The sequence below is a fragment of the Homarus americanus genome, unplaced genomic scaffold (assembly GCF_018991925.1).
Source record: "Homarus americanus isolate GMGI-L3 unplaced genomic scaffold, GMGI_Hamer_2.0 scaffold39155, whole genome shotgun sequence".
In the NCBI taxonomy this organism is placed as follows: domain Eukaryota; kingdom Metazoa; phylum Arthropoda; class Malacostraca; order Decapoda; family Nephropidae; genus Homarus; species Homarus americanus.
Genome location: NW_024737042.1, coordinates 8,158,481 through 8,177,964, shown reverse-complemented (window position 1 = coordinate 8,177,964; position 19,484 = coordinate 8,158,481). Strand labels below are relative to the sequence as shown.

Genomic DNA, 19,484 nt, shown 5'->3' with positions numbered 1-19,484 from the left:
CGGTAATCTTCATTTTAATCCAGCTTCCCAAACGTAAGTTTCAGTATAAAATAATTAGTGGTACTGTAGGACCTTGTGAGTGGTTTACTGTAGACATAAATATTACATAAATTATTTCTGCAATTCTTCACAAACAAAACACAAATCAATTGAATATGTGATGTCGAACGTGAACTGTAAACACTGTGTGTGATGTAAAGAGAGCGCGGGTCTAAAACGCTATGTAATTTGATTTTCTCTTATGTAAAATTTTACAATTTACTTATAATATATAGGTATACTGTATACATAAATATTACATACATTATTTCTGCAATTGTTCACAAACAAAACACATAACTCAATTGAACATGTGATGTCGAACGTGAACTGAAGCCACAACAACCGTTTGAGTGGAATCGCGTTAGAGCAAACGAGTTCGCGTTTTACAAATATCGTTCCTCAATTCATAAATCGCGTTCGAGCAAATTCGCGTTGTCAAAACACGCGTTATAGCAGAACTCACTGTACTGGTAACCTTTTTCTTTTATACATTTAAAAAATCCAGTAAATATTAGATGTACTGTGTCAAAAAACCAAGTGTTAATAGATTTCTCACAATCTGTGCCAAGCAAAATATATCAACTCAATATTATATCTCAGAGGAGTACTCTTTTGTACCCATCTTAATCCACCTATGATCAAAGCTATGCATACCAAGTTTTAGATTGGATTTTGTAAAGAAGAGCTAAAGAAGACCGGGATAGGCAGGATACACTCTAACCCTGAAGTGAGTATTTTATGTAAATGCAAACCAGGCCTTTGTAAAGGTAAGAAAATGAGATAGTAAGACACAGGTACAACGAAACACACACAAAAAAATAACAAGTTCTTGGATTATTTTCATTAAATTCCATGATGTGCTCACTCCAAGGACTGACATAAAGATGTTCTTGAATTCATTTACATATTGGGTAAAATGGGTTGTTGAAATACAGTAATTGAAGGGTAGCTGAAAACTACCTAACATGAAAGGATGTTTAAGTGCTTTAGTCTTTAAGGACTGAAATCTGAGTTTACAGTGAGTTTGATGTTTAAGTAGTTCATCAGGAGTGTGCTGTAGATATGATGAACAGTGATGTGTAACTACTGTATAGACTTGTGCCATCTGTACCAAGTTTGTACAGTTTTTTATTAGTATGAGAAGGTTATTGATATGTAAAAGGAGATGGGAAGCACAAGGTCAGAACTATGAGGCAGATCCAATTAACACAAAAGTTACAGGTGTGATCTGTCTGCAAATCCACAAATGATGCAGTCGGGCAGAAGAGCCTGCCACCAAATTCTACAAATGGTTCTTCAGATCTCTAGGACAAACAACTTGAAACAATTCATCAAAACCACCAAATTAAGTTTTTCTCTTATAAGGAGTGACTTTAATGAAACTAATATTTTACATCAGAAGTTCAAGGTGACACACATGTGTCTATAATACTGTACTGTAGTTGTATGTTGGTAACTTTCCAGAGTTGGAGAGAGATTAACTGGGGTTAAAACTGAGGAACACTTCAACACTGTTGGGAAAATGCTTTCTAAGCCAGGAATTTAATCTCGATCTAGGTGTTACAGAGAGACAATGATAAAATGTTGTAAACATGGAATTTAAACACAAGTATAAGGGAGAAACTGGTGGGAGAGGGTCAAGTTTTTAGTAAACATGGGACCATGAAGATATGTATATTCTTAGGATGTAATTATACCATTGATATCAAAGAGTAAGAAATGGCAGGGGTGGATCCAGGAATATAAATAGGGGGGGGGGGTACTGCAAGTCCCCCCCACATAATTTTTTTTAATCTGACCAATATCATGGGCATTTTGAGGCCATGTGCAATTGATATTAGGATATTCTGAGGTCAATAGTATTTACTTTTTACTACTGTATACAAAAATGCCTGAATACAATACTGCATTAAAGAAAAAGTATTGGCATTTTCTGATGAAAGGGGGGGGGGGACCGACCCCCAGGACCCCCCCTGGATCCACCCCTGGATGGAACAATAAGGCTGGAAAAGTTATGGTAAAATGAGGTGCCAGGCACATGTGTTTTCACCCCATGTGAGCAGAGAAACCTACTATAAGTGTTCAGAAGCCATGCAAGTTGGGATACCTAACTTGTATTCACAGACCATGTGTTTGGGAACCCAATTGTTTATTCACATACCGTGTGAACAGGAACTAACTTTTGTGTTTGAAGACCATGTGAGCAGAGGAACCTAACTTGTATGTTTATGCACTATGCGAGCTGAGGGATCTAACATGTGTTCATTGGCAATATGAGCAGAGGGACTTAAGTATTCACATACTGTACCATCTGAAGTGAGGTACCAAACTTGTTCTTCATGTTGTGTGCTCTCAGGGACTTAACTTGTATGTAGTAAGCACTCTTTGGGCTGAGGAATCTAACATGTGTACAATATTCACAGGGCATGTGAGCTGTTAGACCTGAATTCTTGAAGTCACAACCCATGTGAGCTGAGAAATTGAACTTAAATTAGTGTATCCATACACACTATGTGAGCAATGTTATAAACTATGGTATTAGAATTTTTTTCGTATCATGTAGGTATATAAATCTCAATTTCAATACTTATGAACAGGCACTTGCTGCTGAGAATTTAATGCAACCAGTTGTAAAATGTGACAAATTTTCGCCCTTACTTACAAATTCACTGGGCTTTACTGAACTGTGTCGGATATCATGTTTTTCTAAAAGATAAAATTCATACATTATGTTCAAATGCTAAATAAATATATGAAAAAATTACAAATTCTAAAAATGTTTTTATATTTTGTTTTAGTCCTTATTCTATCTACTGTTCACGGTTCAAGCTCCTTGAGAGCCTTCTCCAGCTGGTGACGTACATGGTCTACCCTCTCCTCTTGCTGCGCTATATCTTCATTCTGGATCTGGACTGACTAGAAGAACAAATTAAAAATCATCAACTGCTCAATTAGTCATGCTTATTTGTCTTATCCTGGAAGATCCCCATGCATTTCCAAAACTGTGGTGTAATATTATAGCATTTTACAAATTTGGATTTTAAAAACAAATACAATACCTAAATTTTACATTCAGCAGTAACTATCTTTGCCTGATACACAACATCTTAACTATTCAAAAGTGTGAAGTGTGAATATTCTCCAAACAAACCATTCATACTCTTATGATTGACTCACATACTGTCACAGCACTTTAACTTTGGCTGTCCATTATGTCACTTTCAAATACGTGTACAGTATATCCTTTTGTAGTTTTGCCAAATAAACACTTTGCACATACCCATTTCATCAGTACACTGTTTTTTTAACAACTTCCCTCATGCTAACATTACTTTCCACAAACCTAATATTTTTCTTATTTCATCCATCCTTCAACACCGACCTTCCTGCCTCAGCCAATAAACATGTACAGTACAGTATTGCATTACATCTGGTAAACTATATTCCAAACTTCCCTCCATATAATTAAACTCTAACCATTACACCAGCTAAAATTCTTCACTACAAAATTGAAAAAGAATAAATAAATAAATAAAATAATGATACATGAGGTCATCCCATCTGTTTAAAACATTCACTAAACCTTATTTTCACTAAACCATTTTACTGTACTTTGCACTCTCCAACCTCTGCACTGAAATCTTCCAATGACTACAAGGGACTCTACACACTGCACACAACCTCAGTTTAGCACCTACATCACTCTTAACCTCCCCTATAATGATACATATCTTGTTGGCCAATAACAATCACCACACACACACACCTGTCTTATCTTTCTCTATACAGGGTATATCACTAATCCTTCAGAGAAATTCTGATAAACACGGTTACATTCTTCCCTCAATTTTCTTCTTTTCTAATGCACCAACTCTGTAAGTCCTCCTCTTTCTTCATCATCTTTTAACATATTGTATGTAAACACCATTCAACTGTGCAATATAAATTATCTGTGTTATTATTAGTAGAGTACTTTTAATATTATCATCAACACTAATATTGTGTGATACATCAACACCATTCTTCAGTATCTCTTGTTATGATTATTTTCCATCAAAATTATTCAAAGGAGCATATCTAATGCAAAATAATTACTACCTTTATTGTCATTTGGACAGTACAGTTGACAGTATCATAGTTGGTATATCATCACTCAAGCATCACATACCTTATGTTATACCTGTATCTTTTATGTTTAGTATTAAGTACTTACAATAACAAGTGGTTGAGAGGGGTTAAGAAAGACTCCTGGATTTTTTTCCAGGTAATGTCTAGCTTCAGTCTGACCAGTGATGGGGCCTGGGAATAAGTGCAAGGCTGTGGCCACACTCTGAAAACAAAAATAAAACAAGTGTTACACATTTCTTGTAAAATTCATAGCATGTTACACACACACATTCACCATTATGTTTATACCCACATAAATAAACTTCTTAGATCACGACTAACTAAAAAAAAAAGGAAAATGGCCCTGGGGTTCTTTGAGACCAGCCCCTGGAAAAAAAAATCCCAAAAGACTAAAAATGATTCAATCCAATAATCGCTTCATTTTTCTACACTGAACATGAGTTCCAATGGCTTTCATCACCTAAAATTTCACATATTCAGTTTTCAAATGTGGCTCCTCAAGACATTAATATTTAAAAAAAAATCATATACTGTATGATTCAATCCATTAATTCCTTAAGACATACTATTTATACTGTACTGTATAGTATATATCAACAGCTTTTGTCCCTGAAATTTTCAGAACAATTCACTCAATAATTTTTAAATCAACTTTGAAATATTTGCTTGTCTGTTCCACAAAAAAAAAGTATAAATTCAACATTGAACAAACTGAGCTAAATAGAAGAGGGGGTAAAGGATCTGGAAGTGGTGGATAATAGTATATCTAGTAAAGTTGTTTCTTAAACCATCTGTTTCCTTTGCTACCACTTAACCAATCTTCTACAGTTAGCCATTTTGTGGTGGACTTACTCCTCATATGTCAACATTACCAATGTGTGGAAAATGTTAAAAGGGATAACAATGAGTGCAGCAAACATACCTGCAGTACTGTTTGGTCTTCCACATTTGGTCCGACAGCTTTGAGTGCTGCTGGTAAGTCAACATTCCTTAGGACTGATGTTTGAGCATCAAAAGCCTGTAATCCTTGTAACCGCTTTTCCCAGAACAGCTGAAAATAAAGGAGAAGCAAGCAGTAAGTACTACAGTATTTATTTTCTTACACACTCACAACAGGCAAAGCAAAGTCCCACTTAAATATTCCTCAAGTCTACTCTCTCTTGGTGAAAGAGAACTTTCAGGAAAATTGCATGCCATGCAGTTCAGTCTTAGTTGTTGCATGACCTGGATTTCCCCAGGAGGAATTGTTTTACCACACAGGGTAAAATTGCAAGCTTTTTCCTCACTCGACATATTCTTGGGACCCATGGTGACTGTTCTGAGAGAAAAAATTGTACTGGAGAGGTGTTTTTTTTTTCATCAGAATGTGGCAGATAAATTTTTTAAACTTAAGTGAATATGGAGGGCCATAACCAGCCTCTAATCTTAATGTAAAAATGTTTCTAATTACATAACCGAGATCAATATTTTGTACACACCGTGATCATATTTTATCAATCTTTGAAGTTTTCTAAAATTTGATACAGAATCACTCCATCCATTGCATTCTCTTAAATAAGTGGTTCTTAACCTGGGAAAAGCCCATTTGGGAAGCGTTTCAATTTTCCAGAGGGTGGGTGGGTGTGCATTTTTTCACATACAGCAATACCCCGATTTACGCGGTCAATTGAACCCGCGGAGTACCGCGTAAAAAGAGAAACGCGTAAATGGAATAACAGAACATATGGGATTAATTGAAATAGAGACTGGGCCGACTCCCAAACTCCACTTTTTCAGACACAATACCTACAATGTAGTAAAAATAACATCTTAATTTTATGATGGTATGCACACACAATTAATAATTAAGAGAAATATCAATAATATTAGGTTTTTTAACACTTACACTAGTAGAAAAGATGACTGGGCACATGGGGATGTGGGGTTGGTTCCGAGGCAGAGGGCAGATTATTGGCCCTCACCTGTATCACCTGTATCAATTGTATCACTATCCACCACAGAGGCTTGCAGGGCCTCTTTGTCAAACCCCTCAAAGTCCATACACCGTGGTCCCTTGGTTAATGAGCACAATCCATTCTAGAAGGTTGCTTGTTAACGGAAATCATTGTTTCAGTGGGTTTTTGGGTAATTGGTTCCAGCTCACCGAAAATTGCCTAAATTCAACAAAAAAGGTAGAAAAGTACACTTACTTTGAGGTGTGTATGTAGAGGCTCCTGGATGATGATGATGGGAATTAGAATGGGGGTGGAGGCGAAGGGAGAAGAGAAGGCATTGGGGTGGAAGAGAAGTCACCCCATGGTGCCATTTCACCCAGAAAATTGAGTTCTCTTGGTGTAATTCAAGATTATTTTCATTAATTCAACACTGCACTGCATTATATATTGTCAATATGTAAAATAAATTTCAAAATGACCAATACTTTGCTTGTAAACACAGAAAAAAAGCGTTTAGTTGAAGAGAGTCTCAAGCAAGATGTTACCTCCACTGAAAAGACACAAAGACTGACGCCTGTATGCTGTGTTGGCAGGCTGGATGGCGTGCCACAAACTAGTGACCCTACCTTCAATTATGTTCAATAATTGTTAAAATGACTAAAAAATTTAATATTAAACTTTTAAAATTATTGAATAGCATAAACTTCTTGATACTTACTAAAAGGGTAAGGAATTTAAGCCCTAGAACCGATTACTGTATTGGCGGACTAATACTACAGCTGGTGGACCGCCAAATGCAAGCTAAATCATGTGGAGGTCGGCTCGTAAGAAACTCGTTAATCGAGGGATTGCTTGTTAACCGAAGTTAAGAATCTTATGGAAGGTAACTCGTTAACCGAGGTACCACTGTAAGTCCATATCCTCACTATCACTATCACTGACTTGAGCCGGCTGTGGTGGGTGGCGGGTGAAGAACTCGGTAATGTTTTGATGACTGGGCGACCTTGTGCGCACCCTGCCCGCGCCGCTTCCCACGTATATGAGTAGATGCACCGCGTAAATTGGGCATTCCGGTTCTGGCGGGGTACCACGTAAATGTGGAAACGAGAACCACGTAAACCAGGGTATTACTGTACAGTACTGTACAGTACACATTATTTTTGTTGTTTGTTTGTTTATCTATCCAATCTAGAAAGGCATTGAAAATAGTGAAATTGGAACTAATGAAAAGATTTATTCATTGGAGATCGAGGGGGAGGGGGGATGTTCAAGGTTAATTGAAAGAGGAGTGCAGCTCCACCAAGGTTAAGATCCACTGAAAATCAAGATTACTATTATAAAGTACAGTGGTCCCTCGATTAACGAACGGTTCAATTAACGAAATTTTGGTTAACAGTTTAGCTCCCATAAGGATTTTCAGTTCCATTAACGAACAAAATTTCGATTAACGACAGCCTTACGAGACACACACGCTTTGTTGTGCGCATCAGCTGATCGGCTAGTCCGCCAATACAGTAATTGGTTCTATATTTACATTCGTTTCCATTGGAGTAAATATCAAGAAAGTTGTACTCTTGCATATTTTTGCATTTTTTATATTAAAATTGTTGGTCATTCTGAAATTTAGTTAACATATTGATAATATACAGTGCAGAAATTATCATGAAACATGAAGAAGGCATTAGAACCAATGCACTCTGCAAAGAATATGGCATGTCATCATCGACTGCCTCTACAATCAATAAGTTAAAATATAGTATACTATTGTTTTTTATTTATTACTGTACAGTACAGTACTGTATTTAGTTTATATTTAATATTTTGTTAATTCTATTACCGGTATACAGAACAGTACTTTGCATGTATACTTTTCTGTGAGTTGAAACCAATTACCCAATATCCCATTCAAATAATAGATTCAGGTAACGAAATTTTCGGTTAACAACCGACTCTGTGGAACCAATTGTGTTCGTTGATTGAGGGACCACTGTATTGCACATTTTGTATGTAGGATTGTGTGTGCTTGAAACTGAGTAAAAAAAATATAAAGAAAGTTAAGTTTATCTACTCAAAATTACAAGTTAATAATAACCAAGCTTGGCCTGGTAGCACGAGGATTAGGGGAATGTGACTCCAGTGACGAGTCTAACTTGGCAACAATGCCACCAGTGATGTTAAGTGTAACACTTATATCAGCACACCACCACCCTCAACTGTGAATTCAAACAAACTGAATAGGAGGAGCAATTATCTTAAAGGAGGGCAGTCAGAGCTCACCACAAAGGGTGGGGAATGGTGGAATGAAAGATGCAGGCTGGGGGAGATGTGGGAAGGAGGGGGATTTGCTATGATCATTGAGTGAAAATACATATCTGTCCATCTCTCCAAGATGGCTGGCCCAGCTGACTCCTGGGGGCGAGCATTTTGATTTTTTGCTGGAACCCAAATTTGTATAAGTAGGGGAAGCTTTCTTTCAATGAAAAATAGGTGTCAATTCAAGAAATTCATATACAGTAACCGAATTTTCGTATCTCAAACGTTCATTAAGCGAGGGATATCTGTACTTTCGATGATTGGATAATGAATTTTACAAGTTAAGTGAGAAAAGAAATACAGAAATCAATGGGAGCTACAGTACTGTACTACCAGCGGAATGTCTAATAAATGAGAAGAGTGGCAATAATAATAATAATAATAATAATAAACTATATTGATCAGCATCACTGAGAAAAATTAAACTATTACCTGCTTTGGTTTATCTTGTGTCCCGTGCTTCATATCTGCTTTAACTTTGCTTAATGGCTGTGTCTTGATAACTGACACAGGCTGCTTGAAAATGGAAGCCGTTTGGCGGATAGGAGGTACAAGTGATGCATCATTTCGCATTCCCCGGCTATAAAGTTTTATTTAGTATAAGTTATAACATTTACAAAAGAATGTAACTACAGAATATTCCAACAGTCAAAATCTTCATCTCTAGCCAATATGTGGTTATATGTTTATAACTTTCATACACTCAAAAACAGCAAATGTTAACATATGAAACTGAGAAATCAAGTGATATATAGATACAGTAAAGCTACCGGTACCTCACCTGTAATCAAACAGTGTTCCTCTTGGCTTCTTGTTTTTTCTAGCTAGCATTGGATTTATTTTGCCAGTGCGAAAGTCAAAGGAAGACAGATCCACAGAATCTCCAAGGTATCGTGTCAACTGGGGCTTACTTCGAAATTTTTTTCCACTTGGGCTAGAATAAAATGCATAATTTATCAATTCATTTTGAACACTCAATATTTTTCTAACCTTAATCCAGTGTTCACATTGTTTTATTGGTGTTTATATGAATCAAATGTTGTGTTCATATGCTATCCACTTAATCTATATACAATCTAGAGCAGTGCTGGATGTAAATGAAATGAAAATGTTAGTAAGAACACAAATAGTAAGTGATATCCCTGTTAGCTGGAATAACTGGTGCAGAGTTGTTCTGGGAATGGGAGATTTCCGGGTATTCATATTGAAACAGTTCATTTAGCTAGAAAAATACAGATACAGTGGATAATAATAACAATATTGACATGGCTGAGCCAATTGAGAGCCCGCGCTCTCTTAGCAGCAGATGAATTTTCTCTTTCCAGGAAAAATTGTACATTTCTAAAATCTTCAGGGTACTTATACAGTACAGTACTGTACATACTTGGGAAATATTTCTGAGTTGAAACTATGATTATTGCACAGACAGACACAGAGCAGTCTTTGTTTACACAAGCACCAATGTACGCACACAATATATTGTCAGTAAACAAAATATGCATAACACTGTATACAGGGCTTTGTAGGAGAGGGAAAATGTGGGGTAAAATACTAAAAACACCAAACAAACCTTTGTAAAACCTTACCGGTACCTAACTTTTCCAAACTTGTAAAATGGGTATGAATCACTTTTGAGTTTATGGATCCCTCCTCACCTGAGCACCAACACACACTAAAAACCGAAAACACCACCATCTACTAAACACCGAAAACATGAATAAGGTAAACTTATAGTTTTAGGATCTTTAAAGGTTGGGACATGTTAGGTCGAGTTTTCAAAAGTTTGTTTGGTGTTTTATTAGGATTTTCGTCTACATTTTCCCTCTACTTCAAAGCCCTGCTCACTTTGAGCAAATAATATTGTTGATAATTTTACCTTTTAAAAAACTCGAAAAACATATACGTATTCCCGACGGAAACGCTATAGAATAAATTATTTTTAGTTCCTTTCTCTTTCTTCCTATATAAGACTCAATATATTAGTAGGTGTTGGCAACCTCTAAATAATTACCAGTAAATTTTCACTTGTTACCATTATACAAAATCAAAGTTGAATCAAGAGATTTGGTATAAATCAAGGTTAAAAGTGTTCAAAACACATCAAAAACCACCAGGAAAACAGTTTTGAATCAAACCTAACCTACCCAGGGAAGCTCCACCCAACCAAACCTAACCTAACCGAGGGAGCTCCACCCAACCAAACCTAACCTAACCGAGGGAGCTCCACAGTCGTCTCATGTTCTGGGTGTGTACCACCACGTACGAGCATACATAATAATATGTTAATTATCTCGCTTAAATACAATTGGCGCCAGAAATGCCAATGAAGAAAAGTGTCTTAGAATTAACAAAACTACTGATGGTAATTATAAAATATCCGAGATTTTTTTAGTGACTGATCAAAATATCAACCACACACTCCAGAATAAAACAGACATAAGCCAATTGTTCAAATACGTATTTTACGTTTACTATTTATAAAATTACTTATACTATGAGCAAGTATCTACGTATGTTTCGAGGAAACATTCCTGAAACTATTCAAGCAATGATTAGGGACATAACTACAGTGTCAAGGAAACAACTGTAAACACATTTACAAAGAACTGTATTTTAATTACCTGTAATAGTAAACATCAACTTTTCCTGAAGTAAGGCCAGTTTTTCTAAGAACCTCTTCTCTTTTCCAACCTTTAGGTAATGCTGAACAGTCATAACGTCGTTTCTCTATCTGGACAGACATCATCAATGAGTTACCACCGACGGACCGACACCACTGGTTTGTTTACGACCCACGCCACACTCTAGGGACCACTAATCTAACATATGTTTTAAATAAGCTTTAGATATTCATATATTTAAATTAAATAGCACTATTTTGGTATAAATAATAACTACCATACACCTGAGAATATAGTAACTAATTAAAAATAGGGATGAACAATATTATATATATTATCCCTTATATTTTCAAACGTCACTGGCCATGGCTTAGAACTCGTCTCGCTCACTGTGCTAATCAACATTGTTTAAAATTTTAGTTGATTTATTAATTGAAATTAGGGTCATTATACATTATTTAATTCTTAAAGTGAAAAATAAGACTAATTTTATCACCTATCTGACCAGAAAATAATTATTCCAGAATCTTCCAGAATGCTTCTTATCAAAATCGAACAAAATGATGATTCATATATCAAACCACTAACTTTCTAGTATACTAACTAATAACCGTAGTAGTATAAATAATAATAATATATTATTTTTATACAACAAAATCATATAAAATAAGATCTAAAGATAAGTTACAAAACATTTTAAGAACATTGTTGATGCCCGCGTGCTGATGGTCCGGGCCTACTAGTCATCGGCTGCTGCAACTGTCTACTAAACACCTTCAAAATGATGGGAGGAGGCCAACCTATTATTGTTCTTAGTAAGTATTATATATATGAGTATAGAATATCATCAGTAACATTACAAAAAAGTGTGTTATTAAATTATATTCCTGGATATCTCCTGTATAAACTGTGATCACACCCCACCATCACCACCAACTGTTATAAATACTGAAAATATAACTGACATATTCAAAACTTATTACTGTTTTAGTTCACTGTTATGATAAACTAATATAAATTTTTAGGCTTAAGTAAGTATTTGGTATGATTGATTATATTTATGTGTTTTTACAGACCAGAACACCAAGAGGGAGAGTGGACGTAAGGTACAGCTCCAGAACATCAATGCCGGGAAGGTAATATATTGATAATTTATATACTATAGTTCATGGAGAGAGTCACTATTATATTCCTTTCTCTATTTTAACAGGTTCTTTACTTTTAACATTGTGTCAATATACAGAGAGTTGAGATTTTAAAGCCGATGAGAGAATAATGTGAACCAGGTATGAATTTTTAGGAATTATAAGTTTCAAAGGTTATGTTGGGTTTTTAAAGGTTTGTTTAATATGTTGGTCTTTTAATATTAGTGTACTGTTCTACCTAACCTAACCCCCCAAGGTTAGGTTAGGTTTGATTGGTTTGTTTTTTCTATGGTTATTCACACATTTCTAATACCCAAATAATTAAGGATCCACTACTATAAATTGACCGATGTGTTTTTGGTGTTACATTTTAACCTCATTTTGGCTAATATGCGACTCGTGCCTGTCAGTGGTTCGGTAATTATGGGGGGTTGTTTATAGACATAATTTTGTACCTGATTACTTTCATTTATATTCATTTTCTTGCGTAAAACTTAGTTTTCCAGATATAGGCGAGTTAAGAAATAGGTTAGGTTGGGTTCGGTTAGCTTTGGTTAGGATAGCATTTGATGTCTGCCATTTTTATATTTTTCCCCCAACATAATACAATATTCTCTAATAAAATCTGTGAAAATTTTGTATTTTTAAACCCATTTTCAATGAAAACCAGCGGACAGTCATGATACGAATAATTACTTTTTGACCTCGTCTTCAAAGCCCTGCCCATTTTGGAATTTTTGTTGTTGTGGGTATTAAAGGAGTAACTATCTATAAATATGCATATTCCACGGAAATAGAGGTAATATTTGTTTATGATAAGAAAAATTATGCAAGTAAAACCTATTTAATAATCAATTCCTTTTGAATTGTCTGGAGTTTACAAACAGTATCTTGTAATGGGCTGCTCTTTCTTGTTATTCTATCCTTCAGATTTATTCTATTTCTTCTTCAATATTCTTTAAGTCAATATTCTTTTTTTTTTAATTCTCTTTATATTTCTTATATTCTTCTCATTATTCTTCTCTTTTTTATATCCTGTTCTAGTTATATTCTAAACCATGGATTGGTCTGGGAAACCATGTCATTATTATTATAACACTTATTACTTACCACGGTAGCCTGCCACCACTCAGACTTTTATTAGAATTATAACATATCTTCGTGAACTGTTAGGTAGCGTGCTAGTGAGCTTCTAGGCACGTGAGTTACAATAGTTATTTTCTGAGAACCAACGGGTAGAAGGAATAAGTGGTGATACTCGTAGTTTACTAATTCAATATTTATTAACATGAGTGAACAAGATGTTAATTAAGTACACTCAGACCAGACTGGACCACTTAGGTCTTACTTTACCATTCATAATATAGATCTTCAATTACTGACTACATCATTAAACAACTGTTGTATTATTTCTTTGACAAATAAGATGGTTATTTTACACGCTCAGATGGGACTGGACCCGTAGGTCTTACTTTAAAAGTAACAAATTAAATCTTCAATTCTTGGTTACAACATTAAACTAGCATTATATTATTTCATTGTCAATACAGATGGTTATATGACACACTTGGCAATATTCCGAATTAGAATATATCTAAAACATCAGGTTATTTCGGAATGAACAACATGGCGCTTTTCCTACAGTTGATGTACTCGACTCACATACCATATTTACTGGTACTATCAATTTTTATGGGTTCACTACTCAACCTGGGAAAAATATATTCCTGCTAATTATCTCCAATCATATATGTACAACAATAATACTTTGGCCCATAAAACTGTAAGGAGTGCTCCAGGGTGTAACACTGGTGTCACCACAACAAATGAAGAGCGCTGTTAGGGTCGGTTGGAGTCCGACATACGGTGAGGGAGTTCGGGCCTAGTTCCCAGGGTGCGGACTCGCACAGTTTAATCCTGCCTAATTTGCGACATCTTCCAATACAGCCAGCTGGTATGCAGCTACTGGTCCCCCAGTGACTGTCGGGTATTCAGCTAACACACACACATACACCCTGTGCCTGAGATAATGATGGAGAAGCATCAGAGATGTGAATAATAACTCAATCACAAACAATCTTTCGTGTAGCAACGACAGACGATATTTTCGTTACAGTAATTCTTTCACTGGGAATTCGACAATTTCACTGTTACAACATGAACACTGATATTCACAAGATTCACTGAGTTAAACTGACTTCATATGGAGGGCGGAGAATCATACACATACCTGAGATAATGATGGAGAAGCGTCAGAGATATGACGCTCCCCTTGCGCACGAGTTTATATATGGCTAACTGGCAACTCAGGCCTGTGCGGAACACATGTCAGAAAGGCTAATCACGCAATGACAGAAATTGCATTCAACTCGGTTGCTGTACATTTAACTATGACACTCAATGCCACAGGTCAGGTGAATTTCCTACGTCTATTCATATAATCTAATCAGAGATTGAGCTTGCCAGGAAGAAGTGAAATACACACGCTGTTAACACTAGTTCTCCCAACATAAGCGTAATTTCTAGACAAGGACCCTCTATGGGTATACAGTAGGTTGAGATCTTGGAGATAAGTTTGACATGTTCTTTCAGGAGATTAATGGCTTGCTTGAATAGACAACTGACACTAACTAAACTACAAACATCAGACTCTCTGATGTTTGGGCATCAAAATGATCTAATTTTAGTAGTACTTAGAAATTCATGGCTATCCCCAGGGACAATATCATGGGATGCCATTCGTACTGGCCGACTCGACACTCACTTACTTATCAAGTGTTACGAACAATAAAGACAGTTAAAGCTTTCAACATCACTCACAAAGGATCTTGTATGCTTTAACTGTAATCAGACATATCTAAGTTGACTCAAAACAATGGTGTTCTCTCTCACATTCAGATTTACTTTATTGAGAGGTTGGTTTCAGGAAGTTAGAGAAAATGGGAAAACGGAGGACTCGGGCGTCTTGAAGCGATGAGGAAACGGATGCCTCAAATGGGGTACTCAAAAGAAGGCATAGCTACATGTCTTGTGGGCTATTGAGCGTAATATGAATCGTCTGACTTTACGATAACTGACGTGTACGACCGTGGTCTTTACAATCTGATTAATATTTAGACGTTGCTAAGTACAGAACTCTATTGATTCTTATATAGAGATAGAGGGGGAATATTAAGAATACAGTACAGTACTCTATAGCGATTTTGTTGGAAATTTATAGTTTTGAGTACATTGTACAAATTCGTGGAGAAATCCATTGTTTACTTGTTACCCAGCCAATCAGTGGAGGTCTTAGATGTCACGTGATACTTGTCAGTCAGTCAGCAGGAGACCTGTGAGCATGTGCAAGCTCTGGAATTTGAAACCATTGCATAATGGTGTGTGTCTGTGAAGGTTGCTCCTTGGTGTTTAACTCGGCAAGTTTTTGAGAACAAAGCCATAGTTGTTGACTTCTTAAGGGCTCAGAGTGTTCTTCCTTCTTCAGTAAAGTGTCCAAGGTGTGATACAGACTCACTATTGTGAAGATCAGGATACTTGGTACAATATTGCAGTAAGAGACACGCTGCCAAAGGCAAGTTTTTTTTTTTACACACTGGTGGGTCTAAGGTTTCACTAGTTCCTTCTGGTTAAGAGGTTTCGTTTCATAGGGTTTTTATTGCGTGTTTTTTACCCCATAATTTCTTTCCTTGCCCACTTTGTGCAACCGATATTGTTGGTAATTGGGTGGGGGTACTATCTCCATAAGTACTTATTTCCTATTGAAATTGAAGGTCAAGTTTGTATGAAACAATGAAATACAATATACAAACCTTTTTTCCATAATGATTTCCATGTTTGGCAATTTCTAAATATTTTCCCCGATTTTACCCAAAACCTTAAATTATTTATGTGATGGATGCGCAAAAACTGAATCACTGAACCTGATTTGCAGACAGTGAGTTTTCGTTTGGTGGACGTGATATACACAGGACCAAGCTACAACACTTATTTTGAGTCCACTAAACACATTTTGTTTGGATTTTATATTCAAATATCTCTCACATGATCTGCTTTGACCAATCAGAGAACAGTTCAAATCTCATATATATATATATATATATATATATATATATATATATATATATATATATATATATATATATATATATATATATATATATATATATACACAGTGGGGTATGCTATAACAAATCTAATTGGTTCTCGAACCTTGTTCGTTATAGGATTAATCCGTTCCAGGCCCCCAAATACAACCACTTAACACTGAAAAATATTATATAGAATTGTAAAAATTGTAAAAAAGTGCATAAATATGCATCCAAACCCCTGAAATAAAGAATATCATTAATATTTGTAATAAAAAAAACAATAAATTAGAAAAAAAAATTAAATAATGTTCGTTGTAGGAGTTTCGTTCGTTATAGCATTCTCAATTTTATAGGTAAAACCGTTCGTTATAGGAATATTCGTAGTAGGATCCGTTCGTTATAGCATACCCCACTGTATGTGTGTGTGTATATATTATATATATATATATATATATATATATATATATATATATATATATATATATATATATATATATATATATATATATATATATATATATATATATATATATATATATATATACAGTGACCCCTCGTTTAACGAACACCTCGGTTAACGTAATTTCGATTAACGAACTGCCTTCCATAAGGATCTTCAATTCGGTTAACGAAAAAAATTCGGTTTAAGTTCTTACAAACCGACCTCAACATGTTTTCGCTTGCACTGACCGGGCAACCAGCTTTAGTATCAGTCCGCCAATACATTAATCGGTTCTAGGGCTTAAATTCCTTACTATTTTAGTAAATATCAAGAAGTTTATACTATTCAATAATTTTAAAAGTTTAATATTCAATTTTTTAGTCATTTTAACAATTATTGAACATAATTGAAGGTAAAGTGACTAGTTTAATGCGCGGCATCCAGCCTCTTAACACAGCAAACAGGCGTTAGTCTCTCTCTGTTTTCACTGGAGGTAACATCTTGCTTGAGACTCTTCAACTAAACGCTTTTTTTCTGTGTTTCCAAGCAAATTATTGGCCATTTTGAAATATATTTTACATACAGTGAGTTCTGCTATAACGCGTGTTTTGATAACGCGAATTTGCTCTAACGCGATTTATGAATTCGGAACAATATTTGTATAACGCGAACGCTTGTTTGCTATAACGCGATTTTTGCTTACTATTTCTCCAATTTTGTGGTATTAACTGTGAATATGGTAAAGAAGAATATCTCCAAAAGGCGTTCTGATGATAGAATTCCCGGTGATTATCGTAAAAGAAAGGATATAACACTTGAAGAGAAGCTTGATGTTATCAACCTCAAAATCACCCTTCTCCCCATCAAGTTACATTCATATTTTTTCAAGGTAAAGTGTTAAATTTACTGTATGATTTCATTATTAGATATGAATGTAACATTTATTTAGACTGTGCTATCCTTTGTGTTAGGCTAACTACTAAATTTTTTCGATTTCGAGTAATCTGCACCTAACCCTATTTTCTCCATAAGCCCTGTTATTTCTATTACGCGATTTTCTATAACACGATATTTTACAAGAACACAATTATCGCGTTATAGCAGAACTACCTGTATTGACAATATATAATGCAGTGCAGTGTTGATTTAAAGAAAATAATCTTGAATTACACCAAGAGAGCTAAAATTTTATGGGTGAAATGGCGCCATGGGGTGACTTCTCTTCCACCCCAATGCCTTCTCTTCTTCCTTCTCCTCCACCCCCATTCTAAATCCCATCATCATCATCATCATCATCCAGGAACCTTCTACATACACACCTCAAAGTAAGTGAACTTTTCTACCATTTTTGTTGAATTTAGGAAATTTTCGGTGAGCTGGAACCAATTACCCATTGAAACAATGGTTTGGGTTAACGAACTTTTCGGTTAACGAGCGACCTTCTGGAACGGATTGAGTTCGTTAACGGAGGGGTCACTGTATATACGTATATATATATATATATACGTATATATATATATATATACGTGTATATATATATATATATATATATATATATATATATATATATATATATATTTGTGTGTGTATATATATATATATATATATATATATATATATATATATATATATATATATATATTATATATATATATAATTATATATATATATATATATATATATATATATATATATATATATATATATATATATATATATATATATATATATATATATACACACACACATATATATATATATATATATATATATATATATATATATATATATATATATATATATATATATATATATATAGTATATATATATATATATATATATATATATATATATATATATATATATATATATATACTATATATATACATTGATTCAATCATTCAACACCAGTCTTTCAGCAGATCATGGCTCGTGTTCAATAGATTTGGGTAATTGGTTCCAGCTCACCGAAAATTTCCTAACTTCAACAAAAATGGTAGAAAAAATTACTTACTTTGAGGTGTGTATGTAGAAGGCTCCTGGATGATGATGATGATGTGCATTTGAAGTGGGAGGTGGAGGAGGAGAAGGGAGAAGAGAAGGAAGTGGAGGTGGAGGAGAAGCATTTTACTGCTTCTTGGAAGGTGAGTCACCTTCCATGAAAATGTCAGGAACCTCTGGACTGACAGATTCTCCACCATGAACATCCTCTCTCCTTCTTGAAGTGGAAGGCTGAGGGCTAGCATCTTATTCCCTCTGCCTTTTACTGAAGAAAGTGTCAATTGTGGTCTGTGGGGCATCTGTCCTCCTCACCATTAACTTATGTTTAAAGAAGGAGACCACTGAGTCCTCAACATGACACAAAGCTAGTTCAGTTTTTTCCACTTCTGGGTGCTTTGAAGCCAGTTCCCTGAACTTCTCCCAGTGGTAAATCACATCTTTCAACTGTGTAGCTGACATATGGTCATCACTTTCAATTTCCTCCTCACCACTGTCAGCCTCTACCCGTAACATCTCATCCAGTTCCTTCAAGTCATTAGGAGTAAGTTCCTCCTCATGAGACATCACAAGCTCTTCCACATCCTTCTCCTCCACTTCAAGACCCAATGACTGACCAATGGACACAATCTCCTGGTCCAACTCTGTGTCATCCTCAAATCCCTCAAAATCCTGGACTACTGATGGCCACAGTGCTTTCCATGAAGAATTGAGGGTTCTATTGGAGACTTCTTGCCATGATGACACAATCAATTTACAGCCTCCAGGACGTT

General features: G+C 35.3%; 2 protein-coding genes across 2 annotated transcripts in view; one reads left to right on the top strand and one right to left on the bottom strand.

The window, feature by feature from the left end:
- Nucleotides 1-1,942: 1,942 nt before the first annotated feature.
- LOC121872659 (methyl-CpG-binding domain protein 2-like) lies at nt 1,943-11,208 on the bottom strand. The gene is made up of 6 exons (XM_042375604.1): nt 11,039-11,208; nt 9,199-9,351; nt 8,850-8,997; nt 5,093-5,221; nt 4,256-4,372; nt 1,943-2,958 (listed from the first exon to the last, which is right to left on the bottom strand). The coding sequence occupies exons 1-6, from the start codon at nt 11,161-11,163 to the stop codon at nt 2,860-2,862; spliced, it is 771 nt and encodes a 256-aa protein (XP_042231538.1). The 5' UTR covers nt 11,164-11,208; the 3' UTR covers nt 1,943-2,859.
- Nucleotides 11,209-11,738: 530 nt separating this feature from the next.
- LOC121872658 (T-complex protein 1 subunit gamma-like) overlaps nt 11,739-19,484 on the top strand; it is a 27,101-nt gene continuing 19,355 nt past the window's right edge. Inside the window, exons 1-2 of the mRNA XM_042375603.1 lie at nt 11,739-11,853; nt 12,113-12,174. Coding sequence (XP_042231537.1) covers nt 11,820-11,853; nt 12,113-12,174 — 96 coding nt within the window. The 5' untranslated portion in view covers nt 11,739-11,819. The remainder of the gene's footprint in view (nt 11,854-12,112; nt 12,175-19,484) is intronic.